At 33.2% G+C, this 18,819-nt stretch overlaps 1 protein-coding gene across 4 annotated transcripts in view; it reads left to right on the top strand.

The window, feature by feature from the left end:
- Nucleotides 1-18,819, top strand: part of LOC149775614 (uncharacterized) — a 54,043-nt gene that overhangs the window by 15,765 nt on the left and 19,459 nt on the right. For all 4 annotated transcript variants that reach the window (XM_089944267.1, XM_089944268.1, XM_089944269.1 and 1 more), the window contains 7 exons: nt 6,663-6,743; nt 8,329-8,396; nt 9,833-9,943; nt 10,466-10,555; nt 12,298-12,326; nt 12,655-12,970; nt 13,527-13,808. In XM_089944267.1, coding sequence (XP_089800393.1) covers nt 6,667-6,743; nt 8,329-8,396; nt 9,833-9,943; nt 10,466-10,555; nt 12,298-12,326; nt 12,655-12,970; nt 13,527-13,808 — 973 coding nt within the window. In that variant the 5' untranslated portion in view covers nt 6,663-6,666. The remainder of the gene's footprint in view (nt 1-6,662; nt 6,744-8,328; nt 8,397-9,832; nt 9,944-10,465; nt 10,556-12,297; nt 12,327-12,654; nt 12,971-13,526; nt 13,809-18,819) is intronic.

Raw genomic sequence — 18,819 nt, 5'->3', positions numbered from 1 at the left:
GGCAATGTATCTGATAATAAAAGACTCTGAGAAGCTCCTGTGTCCCTTAATATTTTAATCGGGATAGATTAGGTAGAATTGCCCACAAGTGATATAGAAGCTGTCAGCATATATGGCTTATAATTCTCAATAATAAAATCAGACTGATTTGTTTGATTCAACAAATTTATTTCTTTCAGTACAGGACTTTTACAATGGCCTCTTAAAATAGGAGCCTTTGGAAAGTTTGTCTTTATTATGTTGCCTTTTTTCAATCTTTAGCAATCAGAGATAGCATGCACTTTCTTGTTGCAATACAGGTCTATCCAGTTTCCATTTTGAAATTCCTAACCTGTGTTGATATATATCAGGTATCAACTCATCACCCCTCAAGACCCTCAAGATATGTTCCTTAACCACATAATTAACACTTTGTTGCAATGACAATGAAGTGTAGATTTTATTAGTTTTGCCAATAAATACACTTTGTACAAATATATTTCAATGCTCTCTTGGCCATATTGATCTACTTCCTCTTCTCTAACAATTGTTACTAACCTTTTATGTGTGATATAATCAAAACACAAACGCGCATGTAAAGGGAGGGTCGTTTTTCACTTTTCAGCTATAATGTTTTAAACTAAATTGCATTTCCCCTTTTTCCTTTTCTCTCTTTATTTTCATCTCTTCTCTTTTATTTCCATTTGCCTACAGACCACTCCGGTGGCCTTTATTCTAGAGCGTCAGTCCTGGATGGGGGAAGTTGCTGGCCGAGTCATACCACAGACATTAAAATGGTAGAGCTTCCGCGCTAAGGGCTCATCATTAAGAATTTAATGTTGGTACTTGTTATCCTGGTGTTAGGATCATGTGTTTTGGTAGGACATCAGCATGATACCCAAATGCTAGACATCACTATCTACTGCCACGCAGCAGACATTGTAGTGCTATGACTGAAAAATTGTTAAAGCTATCATAAATATCAAAATCACACACACACACACACACACACACACACACACACACACACACACACCATGTGCATATCTTCTCTATGTCTCTCTCTCTCTTTCCTCTTTCTGCAACTCAATCTTTCTGAAATTGTGGTTGTCTTTCAATTCTTCAAATGAATTCCACTAGTGATGCAAACAAAATCCAATATTGAACTTGATAAGTCAGAAGTCTCGAATGTGCTAATGTGCCAACAGTATTCATGTATCAGGGTGATATATTCCCAAACTTCTTAAATCAATTCAGTACAATTCCAAAATAGTGATTTAGTCTAGGAAGGAAGAATAAATACCTTGAAAATCCAGTGAATATTTAAAGAAATGAATTCTCTAAAATATTAACTGAAAGACAACCTAAATTGAGTCATCAGAAACTGATTTTAAGACATGCAATAAAGAAGTTCTGTTACTTCTCAAATTTAAAAAATATCCCCAAAATTTAGTAATTGAACCAGGCTGTAGGTTATTTTGAGAATATTTTAAGTTTTAAACAACGTTGGATCTCTTATTGAAACTTAAGAACGGGTAATGCAGCAAGTACACTTGGAATTTCCTAGAGGAACACCAGTGTCCTAAATTCAAACTCAAGCAAACGTTTATCTCAAGTAATATTGATCTTAATATATTATCTAAAAATCATAAATGAATATTAGTTATGTATTATATTGTTGAGTTTTGTCAGGTAGGCATGAAACTCAATTACTGACCAAGGTCAATATCACAATTTAGAGATACGTAACAAATAATCATAAAGGCCAACACATGCAAATTAAATATACATCACAAGCGTTGTTAAATGTTTTTAAAGTTGTGTTTTTTATGTCAGCGGTATCTAGAGTCTCGGCTACTTCCCACATTTATATTAAGGGAAAAAATCTTTGCATTGTTCCACCTGTAATATATGTACAAGGACAAACCACCACCAGTTTTGCTTTTATTGCAAAATACCGCTGTAACAATACATCTTTTGAGAACAATGAAAAGTGACCTGAAGTTTACTTTACCACCATGGTAGGCATCTTGAAAATCGATTTTCTACCCCATACTGGAAAGTTAACTAGCCATCGGGTGTTCACGAAACAACGTATGATGTCTAGTCTGTTCTAAATAAAATGGTGGTGATCTGATGTCTAATATGGACACAACAGTGTTGCTTTGGTCCCATTAATTTGATCCTTTTGAAGGAGAGATCATGAACGTGTTACGATATGTGATCAGAAACTGTTTCAGTGCAATATATTACATGTAAACAATTGAATATTGATAATGTCAGAAGTTCAAAAAGTAGGAATAAAAAATAACTTAATCTGATTTTATGCTCTCCACCTCACCTATCTGATACAATTGTTATAGTTGTAAATCTCGTCATCAGTTACTAGCACAAGTCATCCATTTGGTGCAGAATATAATAAAAACTTGTATTATTGTTATTAGGACTTTCAGAATCTACTTGTCTGATGCCAGGAAAATGTTCATTTTAATCTCGGGCATTATATTGGGGGCAAGGATGAAACTATTTAAGAGATGCCGTGTAGAGTTAATAATTCTTTATGATTTGCAAGTTTCATACTTTGCGATCTCCCAAAAGTACATTTATCATCACCTTTGTGTATATTTACATATATCGCAATCGTCTGTTACATTATGGTCAACAGTTTCCATAATCAGTCTATCCCTGTTAAAGTGTATAATTTCCATTTTGTAATCCGCAATAAAACATGAATATTTGAAGGAAGTTTTGACAACAGGCACTATATATTTATATTTTATCTTGTCAGTTTTATATATATATATATATATATATATATATATATATATATATATATATATATATATATATATATATATATATATATATATATATATATATATTTACATATATATACACATATATGCATATAAAGTTACATATATATTGCAAATAACATCGCTTTTAAAGTGTTGGTATAAAGCAATTTGATATACGAATATTGTTGGTATATCGATTTGTGATCCGATATTCCCATGAAGCAATAATATGCATATATAAACATTTTTGCAATTGCGCCTTTGCTACTTTTTTCTGTCCAATTATCAATTACTAGTGGCGTATGAAAATAACGATGAAAGTGTTAATAATCCCCCATTTCTAAATGAATACACAATTTCATTGCAATTCTTTGTGATAGCCATACTCAGAAACCTGGATTGAGGGAGATAAAGAAATTTGGCTGCATGAAAACCTTGAAATTAGTCTTAAACCAAGTAACTTACAAAAATATGGTCTGTTGTAACGGTATGTGTGCACTTGCTTTGGGATTAATCTAATCAAAGATAGAAAGTTACAAAACATGTCGACATTATACGGTAAATTTACGTGGTACATATACATGTACTACGATGTGTGTTTGTGATCTGAATTTTTAACGTAGCCGTAGCAAGTTTTCAGTCGTATTCCTATGATATATGCAGTGTGGGGAACCATGCCGCAGACATGAAGCACGATGTCCCCCGCAGTCATATTATCCTGACACCAGGCCGACCAGTCCTAACACTAACTCTTAATGATGGGCGCCTAGCGAAGCAGCAGTAACATTTTTGTCACTCTTTGGTATGATTTGGCTGGGGTTCGAACCCGCGACCTGCCGAATCCGATGCGGACGCATTAAACACTAGTCCACTGGAGCGGTCCATACAGTTGTGTATATAATGTTTAGTTGTTGTTTCTTCAACCTTTTATATTGTTCTAAAATTGATTATTATTAATTAAGTATGAAAATGTTCGATTCCCTTCCTCTCTGGACCGTAGTAGCAAGATATGAGCGAAAATCTATGCAAAGACGAGCAAACAGGAGGATTTCCATTTGTGTCATCCCAAGATGCCTCTGGACCTATGAATGATGGTAAAAGTTAATTCAAGCTGACCAAGGGGTGCGAGAGAGAGAGATAGAGAGTTTATGGTCGTTAGTACTGTTATGAAAGCAGAATAATGATTTAGATAAATTGTAAATATATTAAAATATTTTAATTACCTCTTGTTTGTTCATCATTTCGCTTGGTTGCTATTCCACACTAAGTTCCATGCGCTGGTACGTGAAGGGCTGAGCGTTCATGTCAACGATGGAGCTAATCATATGTTTGTAGTGCTCTACTTTCTTCCTTTTAACCATCTTTAATTTTTAAATCATAAATGTGTCTTATATTAACTTTATCAATGTAAAAAGTAGAAACTCAAAACAAAACAAACAATCAACTTATAAAATTGCGAAGGTGATTTTAAATAGCAACAAAAGGCAGATACTGCATTTTGTAGTGGATACAGTTGGTAGGGATGTGAGTAGTTCATTCACTCGGTCAATACACAGTTGCCCGTAGTCAATCTTAAACTCCATTCACAGTGCAAACACATGTATTTGCATATGATATAAATACAATATATGGACAATTGCGGGCTGCATTATATGCCGAGATTCCAGACCCTGAACAATCGGCTTGTCAAAGAATTGTTTGATGCATGTCGTCTATTTTAAAGTAATTAGGTAATACTTGTGCATATTAATAATGTAACTCGTGTGAGATTTATTTTACAGGCATGTTTAATAAAGCACATTTCCATAATTATTGTAGCCATTTCTATTTCTTTAAATACTCAATCAATCAACCTAAACACTAGCAACCTAATCGGTGTTTATCATCTTTTGTATGATTGTTTATATGAAAATTACAGTAGGCTGATAACTATTGTTTGAAAAAGAAGGAAACAAATTACAATAAGTGTACCTAACTCCTTCTCAGAAGTCAGCTCATCAGAGAGAGAGAGAGAGAGAGAGAGAGAGAGATTGAGAAAGTTTAAATGTTTGAAATCAAGCATAAAATGGTTTTCAGTTCAATCTATCAACACGTCAGTGCAGCCTGGTTAAAGCCAAGACCGAAACAATGTTACATTTTTACACTTACGAAGGACAGTGCCATTAATAATCTTATAGTACGACTAAAGACGAGGACTGATATTTGGCCCATAAGTGTGTATATATTTGTGCTCATCCGAATAAGACTAACCATTCGATGACCAAGAGAGCTGGAATGAAGCAAATGTTAAATTCATTCACCATATCCAAACTGCACTGGAACAATTCACAAATTGTTTGGTTTTTACGTATTGTATGTATATCGTCAAATATATTAATGCTGTATCGTACAATGGGCTTAGGCGATGTTTTTACAGGTGACATCGGTAAAAAATGATTAGATAAATGAAACACTGTTCGTCCCATCAATGGTGCATAGATCAACCGCTTCATTGTAAATTTATTTTAATTTTCCGTCAAATAGAGTCCGAAAAAGAGAATCAGTTTTCGCCTTAAACGAAAGCGTGGCCAAGAACGCATGATATTTTCTATCCGCATATCCCTTAATCTGTTAAAATCTATTGCTTGTCAACTGACCCTTTCCTAGTTTCTTTATCCATTTATTATCTTATCCCCATCTAATTTCGGGTGAGCATTCATTTTAGGATGCAAAATGAAGCCTTTATATAAACATGATAAAAGAACATGGCTATTCTTTATTAGTAGCGGATTCACGCATATATATATATATATATATATATATATATATATATATATATATATATATATATATATATATATATATATATGTATGTAAGGGCTTCTGGGACATCACATATAAGTCATGACCCGGATATGAAAATGCTTGACCTTTTGGAACCTCTGTCAAAATCTGATGCTTAATTTTTTTTTATTTTTGTTGTTGTTGGTCTTTTTCAAATTGATTAATTTTCTATTGCAAAAAAAAATTTTTAAAAAATGGTGCCGTCATAGAGTTGTTCTTTTAGCAATCTCAATGGGCATAGACTAAGCGGGTACTGACGGCAGCAAGGCACTAAAAATGTTTTAATTGAACCCACTATAACTTCTAGAAGCATGATATTTTATATTTCAATATTTTGTATCCATATCTGATATTACATTTAAATTGTTTTAATGTTGGTAAGTAAAGCAACACATTGATTGCTGCATGAACTGAAATGTGCTGTTTTCATACCATGCTTGACACCATATTGCTGCAAACCATTTTTTTGATGACTTGTTCTTCATTGTTTGTTATTTATTTATTTTGCTTTTTTATTTGTTTCTTTACTTTGGGGCTTTTTCTATTTTTATTACATTTGTAATCCAACTTGTCTTAAGTTACCAAATTGATCAGTTTTGATAAAGGTTGGGAACTTAACAGCGCACTTATTACACACCTAGTACAAGTAATCAGTCAAAAACAAGCTTTTCTTTTCAATGATTTCATCAATTAGTTTGCTAACTCATCTTAGGACATTTAGACGAAACCAAGAGTATGCGGTGTAACTATCGCACTTTTTACACCAGAAATTTTGTCCCGAAATTCCCATTATCACCAAAGATTTTTAAATAAACTCTTATTTTCAGCAACATCTCATAATCTTACTTTCTCAGCAAAATCACTTTTTAGTCTAATATATATGATTATTAAGAAAATGACAAAATATATATTAATGATTCACGCATGTATCATCAAGTATTACTTAAAACGTAAGGAAAATGAAATTCGCAATTTCTAAGAATAAAATATAAGGAACAACATTTGTGTGAGATAACTGAATCAGCTGATTCATAATTATGTTTACTGTCTTCATATTAACAGCAGAATGACGAATAACCTTAACAGCAGTATCCGGTGTGACCGGGAAGAACAGTTCAGTAATGTTGCTAGAGCAAGGAAAAGGTGCGTAGCTTACATCCATACATACATACATACATAAATACATACATACATACATACATACATACATACATACATACATACATGTACTCTTAGTACTGAACAAAAATGTATGGTACATTCTGTTTCCTCTTGCTTTTCTCGCGGAAAAATATAAATATATGACTAGCATTAAATATAAGTAAGTTAATGGGGCATTCGTAACACTTGTTCTCATATATATATATATATATATATATATATATATATATATATATATATATATATATATATATATATATATATATATATATATATATATGTCTGCAAAATATCAAGTTTTCTTTTTTGAAATCTGTCCTTTGATTTAATATGAATTCCTATCCTTGGGACTTAAATTTGATTTGGTGGAATTAGCCTTGTGCTGGTCATGCTAAATGAAAATAAAACGATAAACAGAGGTTAACTACGTTGATACTTTATATTTATTATGCTAAATTATTAATTGTAATCTATATTCAGCAAAACAAACATCAACATGTTTGAGTACGAACTATATAGAATAATAACCGGGATGAAAGCCATGAATCATAGGATCCTCGGTGTTTTCCATGAATGTACATTGGGCATATAAAAAAGGCTTCCATTTGTAATTTAATTCATGAGAACGAACGTATACGTTATAACGCGATGAGATCTGTGACAAAATACTACATTGCTATGCAAATGAACACTAAATTATTAAATTATTTATTTGAAAAACGTATTCGAATGGTTTTATTTTCACCAAATTGGTGAAAACAATCAACTTCATACATCCAAGGATTTGTATTGCTTGGCAGAAACTGCAGAAGCTGCTCAGAATGAAGCTCTACTTCATAACCCTCACCCTTGTTTGATGTTTTTAACATGTGAACTTAGAGTAGTCCGAGATAGAAGACTTTTGTATTTGGAAACTCGTATATTTGACGGCATCGCAGACAAACAATCAGGTGTAATTCAGCGGTGTGTCATTGGTGGCATATAATGCCATCAAACCATACGAACTTTATAGAGTTACTTGGTTTTGTTTAGAGACTTGTTTTGTTTAGAGACTGTGATTGTTTTATATCCAATTATCAAGCGTTAATTAAGAAAACTTTCAGAACGAAAATTATATTACCAGAGTTCAAATCTAACATAGTGCTCATATTCAAAACTAATGCAACGACGTTTGTGGTATAACAATTTTCGGAAATAAATGCTGTCGCTGTGGTATTCGATGTTTATTGTGATATTTGTGTCTTTAAATGGTTTTAGATATTTTGTTTACTTACATGAGTAAGAGATGGTTTAATGTAATTATTTATGCTATGATATTATAGAAAAAGAATGATAGAGGCTGGCGTTTCTGAAATTGTAATGTGTCCCACTTAAGACTTTTTTTGTACATACCTTGCGTCATTTGCTAACATGTGTTGCAATAGAGAAGTATTACAAAGCTTGTCAGACATTTTTAGTTGCAGTTGACCGTACTATATTGTCACTGACAGGATTTAAGATATTCAAACCTATCAAAGAGAACATCAATTGAACATTACTGTACTCATGCCTTGGTTCATTGTTTCAGATCAAAAGCTTGTGATATGGATATGAATTGCACAGCAGGACTTGAAAAGATATGCAGGAAGGAAGGAGGTATACTTGTTACATTTACATTTGTTATTGCAATTTTGTGTAGTGCATATATTCATAGTCATTGATAGTACTTCCCGTCACCTATTTGACTTCATTTGCCCTATTTCACTTTGAGGCCGTTTAATATTGTACCACATTTTATCAGCCGCAGAAAAGAGAAATATTGTTGTACAATTCTTGTTCAAATAAGCATAGAAAATTTGAGAATTTCACTGGTTTGCAGGCCTTCTAATATTTGGTAACACTTCATGCTGCTATGTCAGCTTTGAGACTGCTTCTGATACGAAGAAATGAAAACGACATTTTTAACTGTTTCAAAAGTCTTGTTGATTTTGATGAGCAGTTATATTTTCATTCAGAACTTTCGTATCTGAAGAAAGTTCGTCAGACCGTATTTCTTAATGCCTTTTTTCATTTGTAAACACTGATTTTCACACAAAATGAACTGATTTGGAACATATTTTATGAGATTTCATGATAGACCTACTGGTGGTATACTCTGAAAAATAGGACCTAAACTACAAGGACAAAACTAAATCGTAAAACGTTTCGGCTCACCAGCGCACAAGTTGATGGCACTGTTAGTTGAATGTTTAAAAGATTATCATTGCTGTTAGCTTTGCTTAGGTTAATGTTTTACCAAAAGAAAGGACAAAATACTATGTACATGTGTACACAAATGAACTTGTCACCTCTACTGCATATGGTTTCATATCAATTTCAGACTTCAACGGTACTGAAAAGTAGAATCTTGATGAGTTGCTTTCTTATTATAGCATGCATATCAAGGTACACAAGAATGGCATTTATTCAAAACAAAGAAAGAAAATAAAACCTAGATTTTTCACTGGAATTTGATGGTGTGACTCTTTCAAATTAAATGATTTTTTTTACCTGAATAAGCCCCGAAGTCATTCTATTTTAAACTTGGAGTCTTATATACGACAGTATACAATAAACAGACGAAGCTCCATTCCATGTGTGCCTTATTAGTCCTTCTGGAGTTCTGAATTATTGTGCAATGGCATGGCAGATTATCTCACTAACAATATATTAGCCATGCAATTCCACATGCTTCATCTCTTGGAGTAAGTACATTATCAGAGACTTGGCGATATTTGTCATAACGAATATATATCAGTATTAGTTCACAGCCACACATGTTGCTTGAAATAATAGCGAGATATTAAAACAGTGAATCGGCCTGCTTGTTGAAAACTTAAATTTTTTTGCCAACAGCACATCTTGCCAAACAAATTTAATTTGCCTTTAGTTAATGTTATTTCATCTACAGTAAATGAATTCATAAAAGAAGAACAGCATAAAGAGTTATATACACATGAAGAGAAACGCAAATGCATATTTCTTTCAGTGACAATATGTCATTTGTTCACTTGACTAACATGTTTTTCTATATATCCTATATATCTTCGCAGAGCTGAAACATTGCGAGTCAGGCACGGATATATCTGAAGATTCGGCCTATACTTCCTATGGTGCACTGCCCTCAGCATATTTTGACTCCGTCCAACCTCCAAGTCTCTTGGGTAAGATAAAAGTGAAATGGTTTAAAGTGACTTACCTATTTTGCACGTGATATTTTACCTACATTTATTTCATGATACTGTGAAGCATCTTTAACACGTAGTTGAGATAAAATGCAATAGTTTGATGATTTTACCAAATATCGATATGGTTAATTAAATTTTTGTCATAACATTAATTAAATAGACTGGTTTAGTCCTCTAACATTAACTGATGGCGAGATGTAATAAATTTCATTTCAGGTAACTGATTGGATTAATTTAGTAATACGCTGCTAAGAACAATAACACAAATAAATTAATTTTGTAAAATTTACCACTTTCAAGTTTACTGTCGTCGTAAAATCCATTGATATTAAAACGTAAAATATTTACCAACGTTGAAGATATCCACATGTCAGCATTTGTGAGCATTTTTTAAACTAATGGTGAAGCAGACAAGCAGAGCAAGAATCAGATATTATGTGTCCTCGTTTATAAATACATTATATTGTGGTAATATTTCTGAAGTTTCTTTTTATCCAGGATCAGGTCAAGGACGTTCGGTTGAATCTTCATACACTTCTACGAATCTCATGCATGAATATGACTTCGCATTTTCGGAGACATCGCCAGGTTTTCATTTTTCATCCGTTCATGCATATTTTCATTTTATTCTATTCTTTCATTTCTCTTTAATTAAAAACTATCTTAAAAATTATATTCAGATTATGGCGGTATATATTTATCACTGTTAGTTTAACTTTATGTCGTAAAGTTTCACGCGGGACATCCCAATATCCTGAAGTTTGGATGTATGCCTACATATGAGTTGCTGCTACTAAAAGAGGGGCACATTCTAGTAGAATTCTCAAATTAAGCAAACACAATCCATGTTTAAATAGTTACGGTCGAATACAGTATTCATCTGAACTAATTATAGAGTGTATGAACTGATGCATCGTAAGGCCCGTTTCGTCTTATTGACGTATTGTCTTTATTACGTTCATATTTTTTACCACTTAATGGTCTAGCTCATTTAAAATAATTGTTATCTGTCCGAAATTTTGTTTATTGTTATTAATTACAATAATTACGTTGAATACAATGACAACTATAATGTATTTTTCATAATGTTTAGTAAACATGTCTCAGTCACTACGCACGATTAAAGACTGAGCCTCATATTTCCTATTGACTTGAAAGATTTTACAAAGGGAAACTGAACTGCATCAAGGAAGAGATCGCCGCATCGGGGCAAAACCCAGGAAAAGTCAAAATATATCTTCTGACTGATTTAAATCAATTTCGGCATGTTTATGCTTCTGCATGATTTTGTTTACTGTATACAAAATTGGAAATTCACATATTTACAGATTATTTTAATTTAAACTTCAGCAGACATGTTCTATTTTATTGGAGGCTTCAAATGACAAATAATTTGTTCACCGTATTTTATTTTGCAGCGTGTTTCAGTAGCAGATGTTCTGAATTTTATGTTAGTACATAACAAACTTGATAACCAGAGTAACTGAAAATACCCCTTATTCTGAATACCTTAATTTGTAGCCCAATCATAAATAATGCAAATAGGGCAATACATATTTAATAATTGGACTTTCCCAATATAGAAGTACTATGTAAGCACTTACTTCAAACTACAGTTGATGATCGTCTTTGTATTTTCATCACAGTAAAACATTTCTCTCATTAGAACTTTGTTGCTAATGCACATTTATTTATCAATTCGTAAAAAGTAATATTTTGGTCCAAAAACAGGTTAGGCAGTTATTATAGCAAGCTAACAGCTGCTGCTCCGGCAATAAACACAATGGACGCAGCGAATTCGTTTGATTGTTTGCAACATAAAGTGTTTCTTTCTTTCTCCTTCTTTGCTTTTTGTCTTTCGTTTTTCGTACTTTTATTTTCGTTTTATCTCCAACAAGGTTTCTTTCTTTCTCTCCCCAGAAAGTCTTTTCATCAGATCCCTGCTGAATACTGCTCTGCGTTGCGTATTGTTTCTATCGAGTCAGAGCTGACATGCTTATTCATTTTATAAAGTCCTTGTAATTACAATCTTTGTTTATGCTTATATAAGCACGCATTTGAAGTGGAGAAAATGTACGGCACGTGGTTGATAAATGTGCATGAAACGTTTTGATTTATAAATGTATTATTACACTTGTTGACAGTGGCTCGATTTGAAAAGGACATTTGGCTGTTGTATTCCAGCTCAATGAATCCGTTTGCATATTATTGCTACTTATCCCAATCGCTATTTGAATAATGCTGTGGAAATGATAGAAATTAAATTTTTTTCACTTTAAACCATTTTATTTTACGATTTTATCATTTGTTTTCATTTGATACATCTGAAGAACCAATGGACTTATTCATCCCCGAACAGGTGAGTTTGAATTTATATTGTTTATTAAGGAAGTTCATTTTGATGATGATATATTTTATATTTTGAAGTTTTTAAAATCCCTTTGAATAATAAAGTTCACCCTTCCTACCTTGTTTCCGCAAATCGTAAATAATTGTGCTCATATGTACTATTTTCATACGAAATACAGCAGTTGTGAGAATATGAGTCTGAACTGCATCTCAAATTTGTTTTGTTTGTTTATCGTTTCTGGGCCAAACATTTTTACGTCCTTAGTTATAAATGTCTGATCATTTTTTTGTTATCAATAGACAAGATTATTCTTATAATCGTATTCTTTTTCTTCCAGATGTCACCACCGATTATATCTGCAAAGCATGATCGAATATTATATTACCGAAAGAATTACATTTTTTTAAAAGAGAACATTGAACCCTTGCATAAAATGATAGACCAACTCTTAAGTCAAGGTTGCAGAGATAAATTATTATCAGAGAAGATCCAAGAGGCCCAAAGTAGAGAGATGAGAGCAGACATACTAGTGAAATATGCAGTAAAACACCTCAACCAAGGAAGCTTTGAAGATCTCCTCAGAATTACAGATCATGGTCATCTAATAGACAGCATGAAGCAAAGGAAAGTCGCAGTGCGTGTAATCACAGAAGGTAAGTTTCAATAAACAAAACTGTTTTTAAGCTAGCGTAAGGGAAAGTGCTTTTAAAGATACCAAAATATATGGGTTAAAAATAGACACATAAAATCAGTTATTTAAAATTTAGTGAAATGGTTGAGTACCAATTGTGGGACTTTCATGATCTTTTCTAATTTGTAACATGCATTACCGATGACTATTCTACAAAGGAAAGTATAGCCAACTCGCATTAATTTATTATTGTTATTAATTCATCCTATCTCTTGATGTTTAGAGTAAGATTTTGTATGTTATAGTGATATTAAATTAAATGTCATCAGACGATTGCATATTTTGTCCGATTCAGAGTAAAGTTCTAGATGTTCTGGTTTTGTACCATGGATAATCCGATAGTGTATTTGTCAACACAGCAAGAAAACAGTTTTACGTGAAATTTTGTTAAATGACTACCTAAAGGCCACACACTTGTGTCAGTTGCAAGAAGTAATAAACCTTGCAAAATAGAAGTTTCATTTGTTTACATTGATATGTATTAGGTGTTCTATTAATACCTTATTCATATTTTACAGATGACGATGACTGCAACTTGTTATCCGACACCCAGTTTCAGAAGTATCTGTGCAGTGAAATAGAACCACTACTTCTAATCGACAAACTTCTTGAAGAAGGTGTTTTCAATTTCAGTGACCATGAGGATCTTCTCAAAACCAGCTTTAGACCTGAAAGGGTTAAAAGTCTTCTAAAATATCTAGCTGGCAGTCCAAAGAAACAGCTTCAATATTTCTTTGTGATACTCAAGCAAGAATACCCAGATATAATCGATGAATTTCATAACGAAAAGGCCCTTTCCGGTGAGTTGATATAAGTTTCTTTAAGGAAATATTTCACACTAGCCTACATCTGCCTATATCAATTGCAACGAGTTCAGCAATAAATTTTGCTCCAATTAATATTGTGTTGAGGGCTGTTCCAGTGAAACATATATCCCCCGGGGGGAAGGCAGTTTCAAATTCAACCAACCCACAACAGAAGCAATTTAAAATAAGTATGATCCACCGTCAGATGTGTTTTAATCGAGAAACATTGCCCCCTACAGAAGTACATTTTTTAACATAATTTCTGGCTATGGGTTAGTGGGCGGTAGAAGCGATTTTAATGTTGGGTTGGGTACAGAAGCGATTTAAATGACAGCTGGCTGGAGGTAATCTACTGAATTCATATACATCATATAATCTGCTGCACATTTTTATTTGTATTCATTCATTATAATCAGTCTTTTGTCCTTTTGTTTGTCTGTCTGTCAGCCAAGTATGTCTCTGATACTGTAAAATCACAGATTTTCATAGTGGCTTATTATTTGTAGATGTCATTGATCAGTCCCTTAATACCTACTAATTTAACATCCATGAATACAGATTTTATAATAGATATTTCTATTCTAATACAGAAATCATGAATTTGTATCCTTATTAAACTCCGTGTTTCCTAAAGTGATCAATATGTCTTGCTATTTTTCTTTGTTTTCAGGCATGCTGCTTTTGATTAGAATAATAGGTAAATATTGTATTGCTTTAAATGTGTGGTCAGATTCTATGATTCAATGTTATTATTTTTTCCAATAAATGTTTTGGTAAACTTATATTTGTCAGAAAAAAAAACAATGATGCATGTGGAAGTGATGTTGCATCATTTGTCTACTTTTACACTATATCATTTCTTGTAAGAACATCTTTTTCAGTTACCGATGTCTTATTTTTACGCCTTGTTGCAAGACTAATATAAAGTTATTAAAAAAATATAGCAAGTCAAACATTTGTATATCATAGATTTAAAAAAATGGATGAAAGTCAAAGAATCATTTTTCCCAGAGCACTCATAAAATCAATGCCATTGCAGTTAACTGTATTGTCAACAGCATCATAATCATCACTGATGGCCTAGCAGTAATGTTCTGCACTTTCAATCCAGTTGTCACAGGTTCTATCTCCCACTTCTAGTCTTTCATATGAGACTTATACCTATGGCCTGAGGGGGTTTCATGGCAGAGTGGTATAAGATGCTTGTCTTGTGATACAGATCTGAGGGGCTTCCATGGCAGTGGTACAAGATGCTTGTCATGTGATTACTTGCCTCCAATATGTAAATGAGAATGTTGCCAGTTACTTGTGGAAGGTCAGTGGTTCTACATAAGTGGTGTTTGGTGTCTCAAAAGGACTTGGATTTTCTTCAGCAGTAAAACTGGCTGCCATATATAGATTCTCTTCATCTGAAAATGGTGTAAGGGCCATAACGATCTACTGAAACCCCGGAGATCTCATGTCTAAATGACTTCAGCTGTTGGAGATAAACATTAAATCAACCGAGGCTCCATGTGCCCAAGTGTACTAAGGTGCTTGCTTTTATATCACTTAAACATCTCACAGAGTGAGTTTGTGTCACAGATCAACCAGTTTAGGTTGGTGGTCTGTCGGGGTTCTTCCTCCACCTAGTATATGGTAAAAAAGAATCACAAAAAAACCCAAATCAAACTACACTGAATCAACAAACTAATCAACCATGGCCACAGCAGCAAAGGTACTAATCTGTCATTTTTGCCACAGCTGTACGAGTTTATAACTTTTGACTAAAGTTATTTTTGCAGACCTTAGAATATCGTCAATTATGCCTTTCTGACAGTTACCTAAAAGTCATCATCAGTAGGTGCAAATGGATTTTTCATGGTGAGCATACGAGATGGAAAAGTCTTGAGCAATCCTGCATCACACACTGCCGAAAGGTTTACATTAACAATGTTCATTGTTCCAACTGGAACTGTTATAACTTTTTCAAGCTATATTCACCAATATCTGATGATATGCATCTGTAATAAATATTTGTAACAAAGTGTGAGAATGCATCAATGTTTTTCAATGATGAATTTGAACTGAGCAACAACCACAATCAACAAACCAAGAAATAAAATTATTCACGCTCTCTCAGGAAGAAGGTATAATCATAATCTGCCAAAAGATTTTTAATTTTTTAAATTTGCCAAATATTTTTCCAACCATACTGATTCAGTGGACATATCACCAGAATGGACAGAAACAGACCAGAAGGTTAAAATCAATTTGATACAGCTTTTAAGTAGCTAAATTCATATTGGTTTAGTTAACTGTACACCCTTTATTGTCTTCCTTTTGATGAAATAGCTTACTGAAGCCAAGAAAATAATGTTGCACACATAAAAAAGAGGCACACTTCTACTCATTATTGTTTTTTTATACTTCTCCATTCCAGCCTGTTCTTATGATCTTCTACCCACATATACTGTTTGTCTTCGTTATGATATGTATCTAAAATTCTCACTTTTCCTACTAATTACTATACAAATGTTCTGTGAATATGCATATCAGTGTGAAACACAATGGGGAGACTAAATCCAAGATTGAAAACCTCTACATTTCTGGATGTATCTTGCTCTTAGATTCCACATTTCTGCACAAAACTCAAGAGTTCAGGACTTTGCACTAATTCAGTTCCCACTGTAAATTTGTGCAAACACCACGATATTAATATTCAGTAACTTTAAATTTTGAGTGCTCATGATTAAATTTATATCATTATAGACGCATCAATGACGACAGCTTTTGTGAAGAAGAAAAAACATAACAGCCCCACCATTTTCTGGTTCTATACAAATTCGGGTCTGTAAAGGGATGGAAATTATGTTAATACAACAATGTCCCTCACTTTTTTCAGTTACAAGTAGGACAATCTCTCAAAAGATTGCTTTTACTAAAACTTACTTTCATTATCAACCAATCAGGGACAGTCAAACACATATATACTCTATTTTATCTTCACTGATTCTTAGTATGGTTCTCGTTCTTTCACATCTGTAGTGATGTGAGTTTTTGAACAACTCTCAATGGTTGTAAGCCTTTTTCGACCATGCTGACTGAACACACTGTAAGATAATGATCAAGTAACAGAAATACCATCGGATAACCAGAGACCAATAAAATTGAATAGTCAAATTATCTTCTCTGCAGGGATGCTGACAGGATTTCAGGATGTGCTCTTTGAGTGTGTGTGATCTCCAGTGAGGAAGTGGTGGTGGTGGGAATAGCCATTGTTAAACATCTCCCTAACACTTACATATCTGTCACTCTTTCTTACTGTTCCACTCTGTTACAACTCTACTCAAATCAAAATTCTCGAAGACATGTCATCTCTAGTTGTATAGTGAGTATTACTGTGATGTCATTGGGCATGGTCACGTGGTTGTGGTGGGGTCTTGGTTGGGATGGCATAAAGACCATAAGCTTACTCTATATCTGACAGCTAATTATGATGTTGTCAAAAGAATTCAACAATTTCTAGCAATTCAGTTGGACTCGGATACTTGATTCATAGTCAATGAACAGGTTCTAAAATTAATGTATTTATTTTGGAGCTCATAATGTTCCTCCATCACATTCAAGTTTTGGATATACCAAAGGTGAAATTGGTACAGTTGCATCCTAAGTAGTTTATCGTAAGTATCGTGGCTACTTCAAATGTTATTTAATGTGAGACTTTAATGCAAGAACTCATAGCTTCAGTGATTTTTGGGTTTAAAAAAAAAATTCTTCTCAAACAACTCAATTTGGTGCAGATTACATTGTTTTTTAATGATACGGTGAGAATTCTTGATGTGTAAAAATTGCACAAGAAATGATCATCAGATCAGAAAATTGCTATCACTGGGAAAATACTGATAGGAATAAAAGAAATAACGATATAATTATTTAAGTAGAATATGTGATGACAATACGAGCACTAGTTCTACAACTTTGTGCAAAATACATCTTGTACAACTATTCTGTTGTTTCTAACAGCATTGTAATATGGCAGTAATTTCTGTCCACTTTTTACTTTAGTCCCTTGCTAATTAATAGTTTTAGATTTTACAACACTAAGCACATTTTACCTTTTGACAATAACACATTATTACAAATATTTAGATTGCAAGAAAATAGAAGTTACAATTTTATTAAAAGCACTGGTACCAGTAAGACTAAAGGAGATGGTAAAACAAAAAGAATCATGATGAACAGATTAGTAGTGTAGTAAAGGACATCAAGTATTCTTTTTAATCAATTTCATCATCAGTTAATGATACTGCTTAAAAATGTATTGTACTAGATAATATACATTTTTAGTTATCCATTTTGCAATACAAATACCAAATGATGGCTTGGAACTCAGTGCCAAAAGGTGTGCAGAAAATACCACCATGATCAAAATATACATAGGAAGAACCGAACACAAACAGGACAAATTTTTATCCATCTTGCTTCGAGTTTACACAGATCAGTCAGTCTCTTATGTTTAATGTCATTTAATATTTGCACATAGAGAGCATGTACATCATTTGGTCATACATCTGCATGATACAAAAGTTTGTCTTTCTCTTCTTTTGTTGCTCAGTGGCTCTGCCAACTTGAAATCTACACAAACTTAATATGTTGTATGGGGATTCTCTGATGTTCCCTACGAGCATAAATCTGTTAATTGTTTCTGAATTTAACATGATCCTCCTCTTCGGTGTACAAATATTATTCTGTGCTGTGAACTCCTTTCATTGCCTGCTGTCTGAAACGCATATACATAACTAGCTTGAACAAGTTACTGTTCTTTATGATTGTGCAATTTTCAACATCTCACATGTATGGCCCCATCGGTATTCTCTCTTGGATATCTCTGTCCCAAAAAGAAAAGTTTTGAACCAGAGGTCTCGTTAGGATTTTAAAACTAGAGTCCATGGCTCCCATTTTGGTTTAGAGTTTAATTTCTACATTTTTTAAAACACTGACATAGCTCTTGCTTGTCCATCAG

The sequence above is a fragment of the Sinohyriopsis cumingii genome, chromosome 19 (genome assembly GCF_028554795.1).
Source record: "Sinohyriopsis cumingii isolate HCF-2022 chromosome 19, ASM2855479v2, whole genome shotgun sequence".
In the NCBI taxonomy this organism is placed as follows: Eukaryota; Metazoa; Mollusca; class Bivalvia; order Unionida; family Unionidae; genus Sinohyriopsis; species Sinohyriopsis cumingii.
The sequence above is the reverse complement of the archived record's forward strand: the minus strand, read 5'-3'. Positions and strand labels throughout refer to the sequence as shown.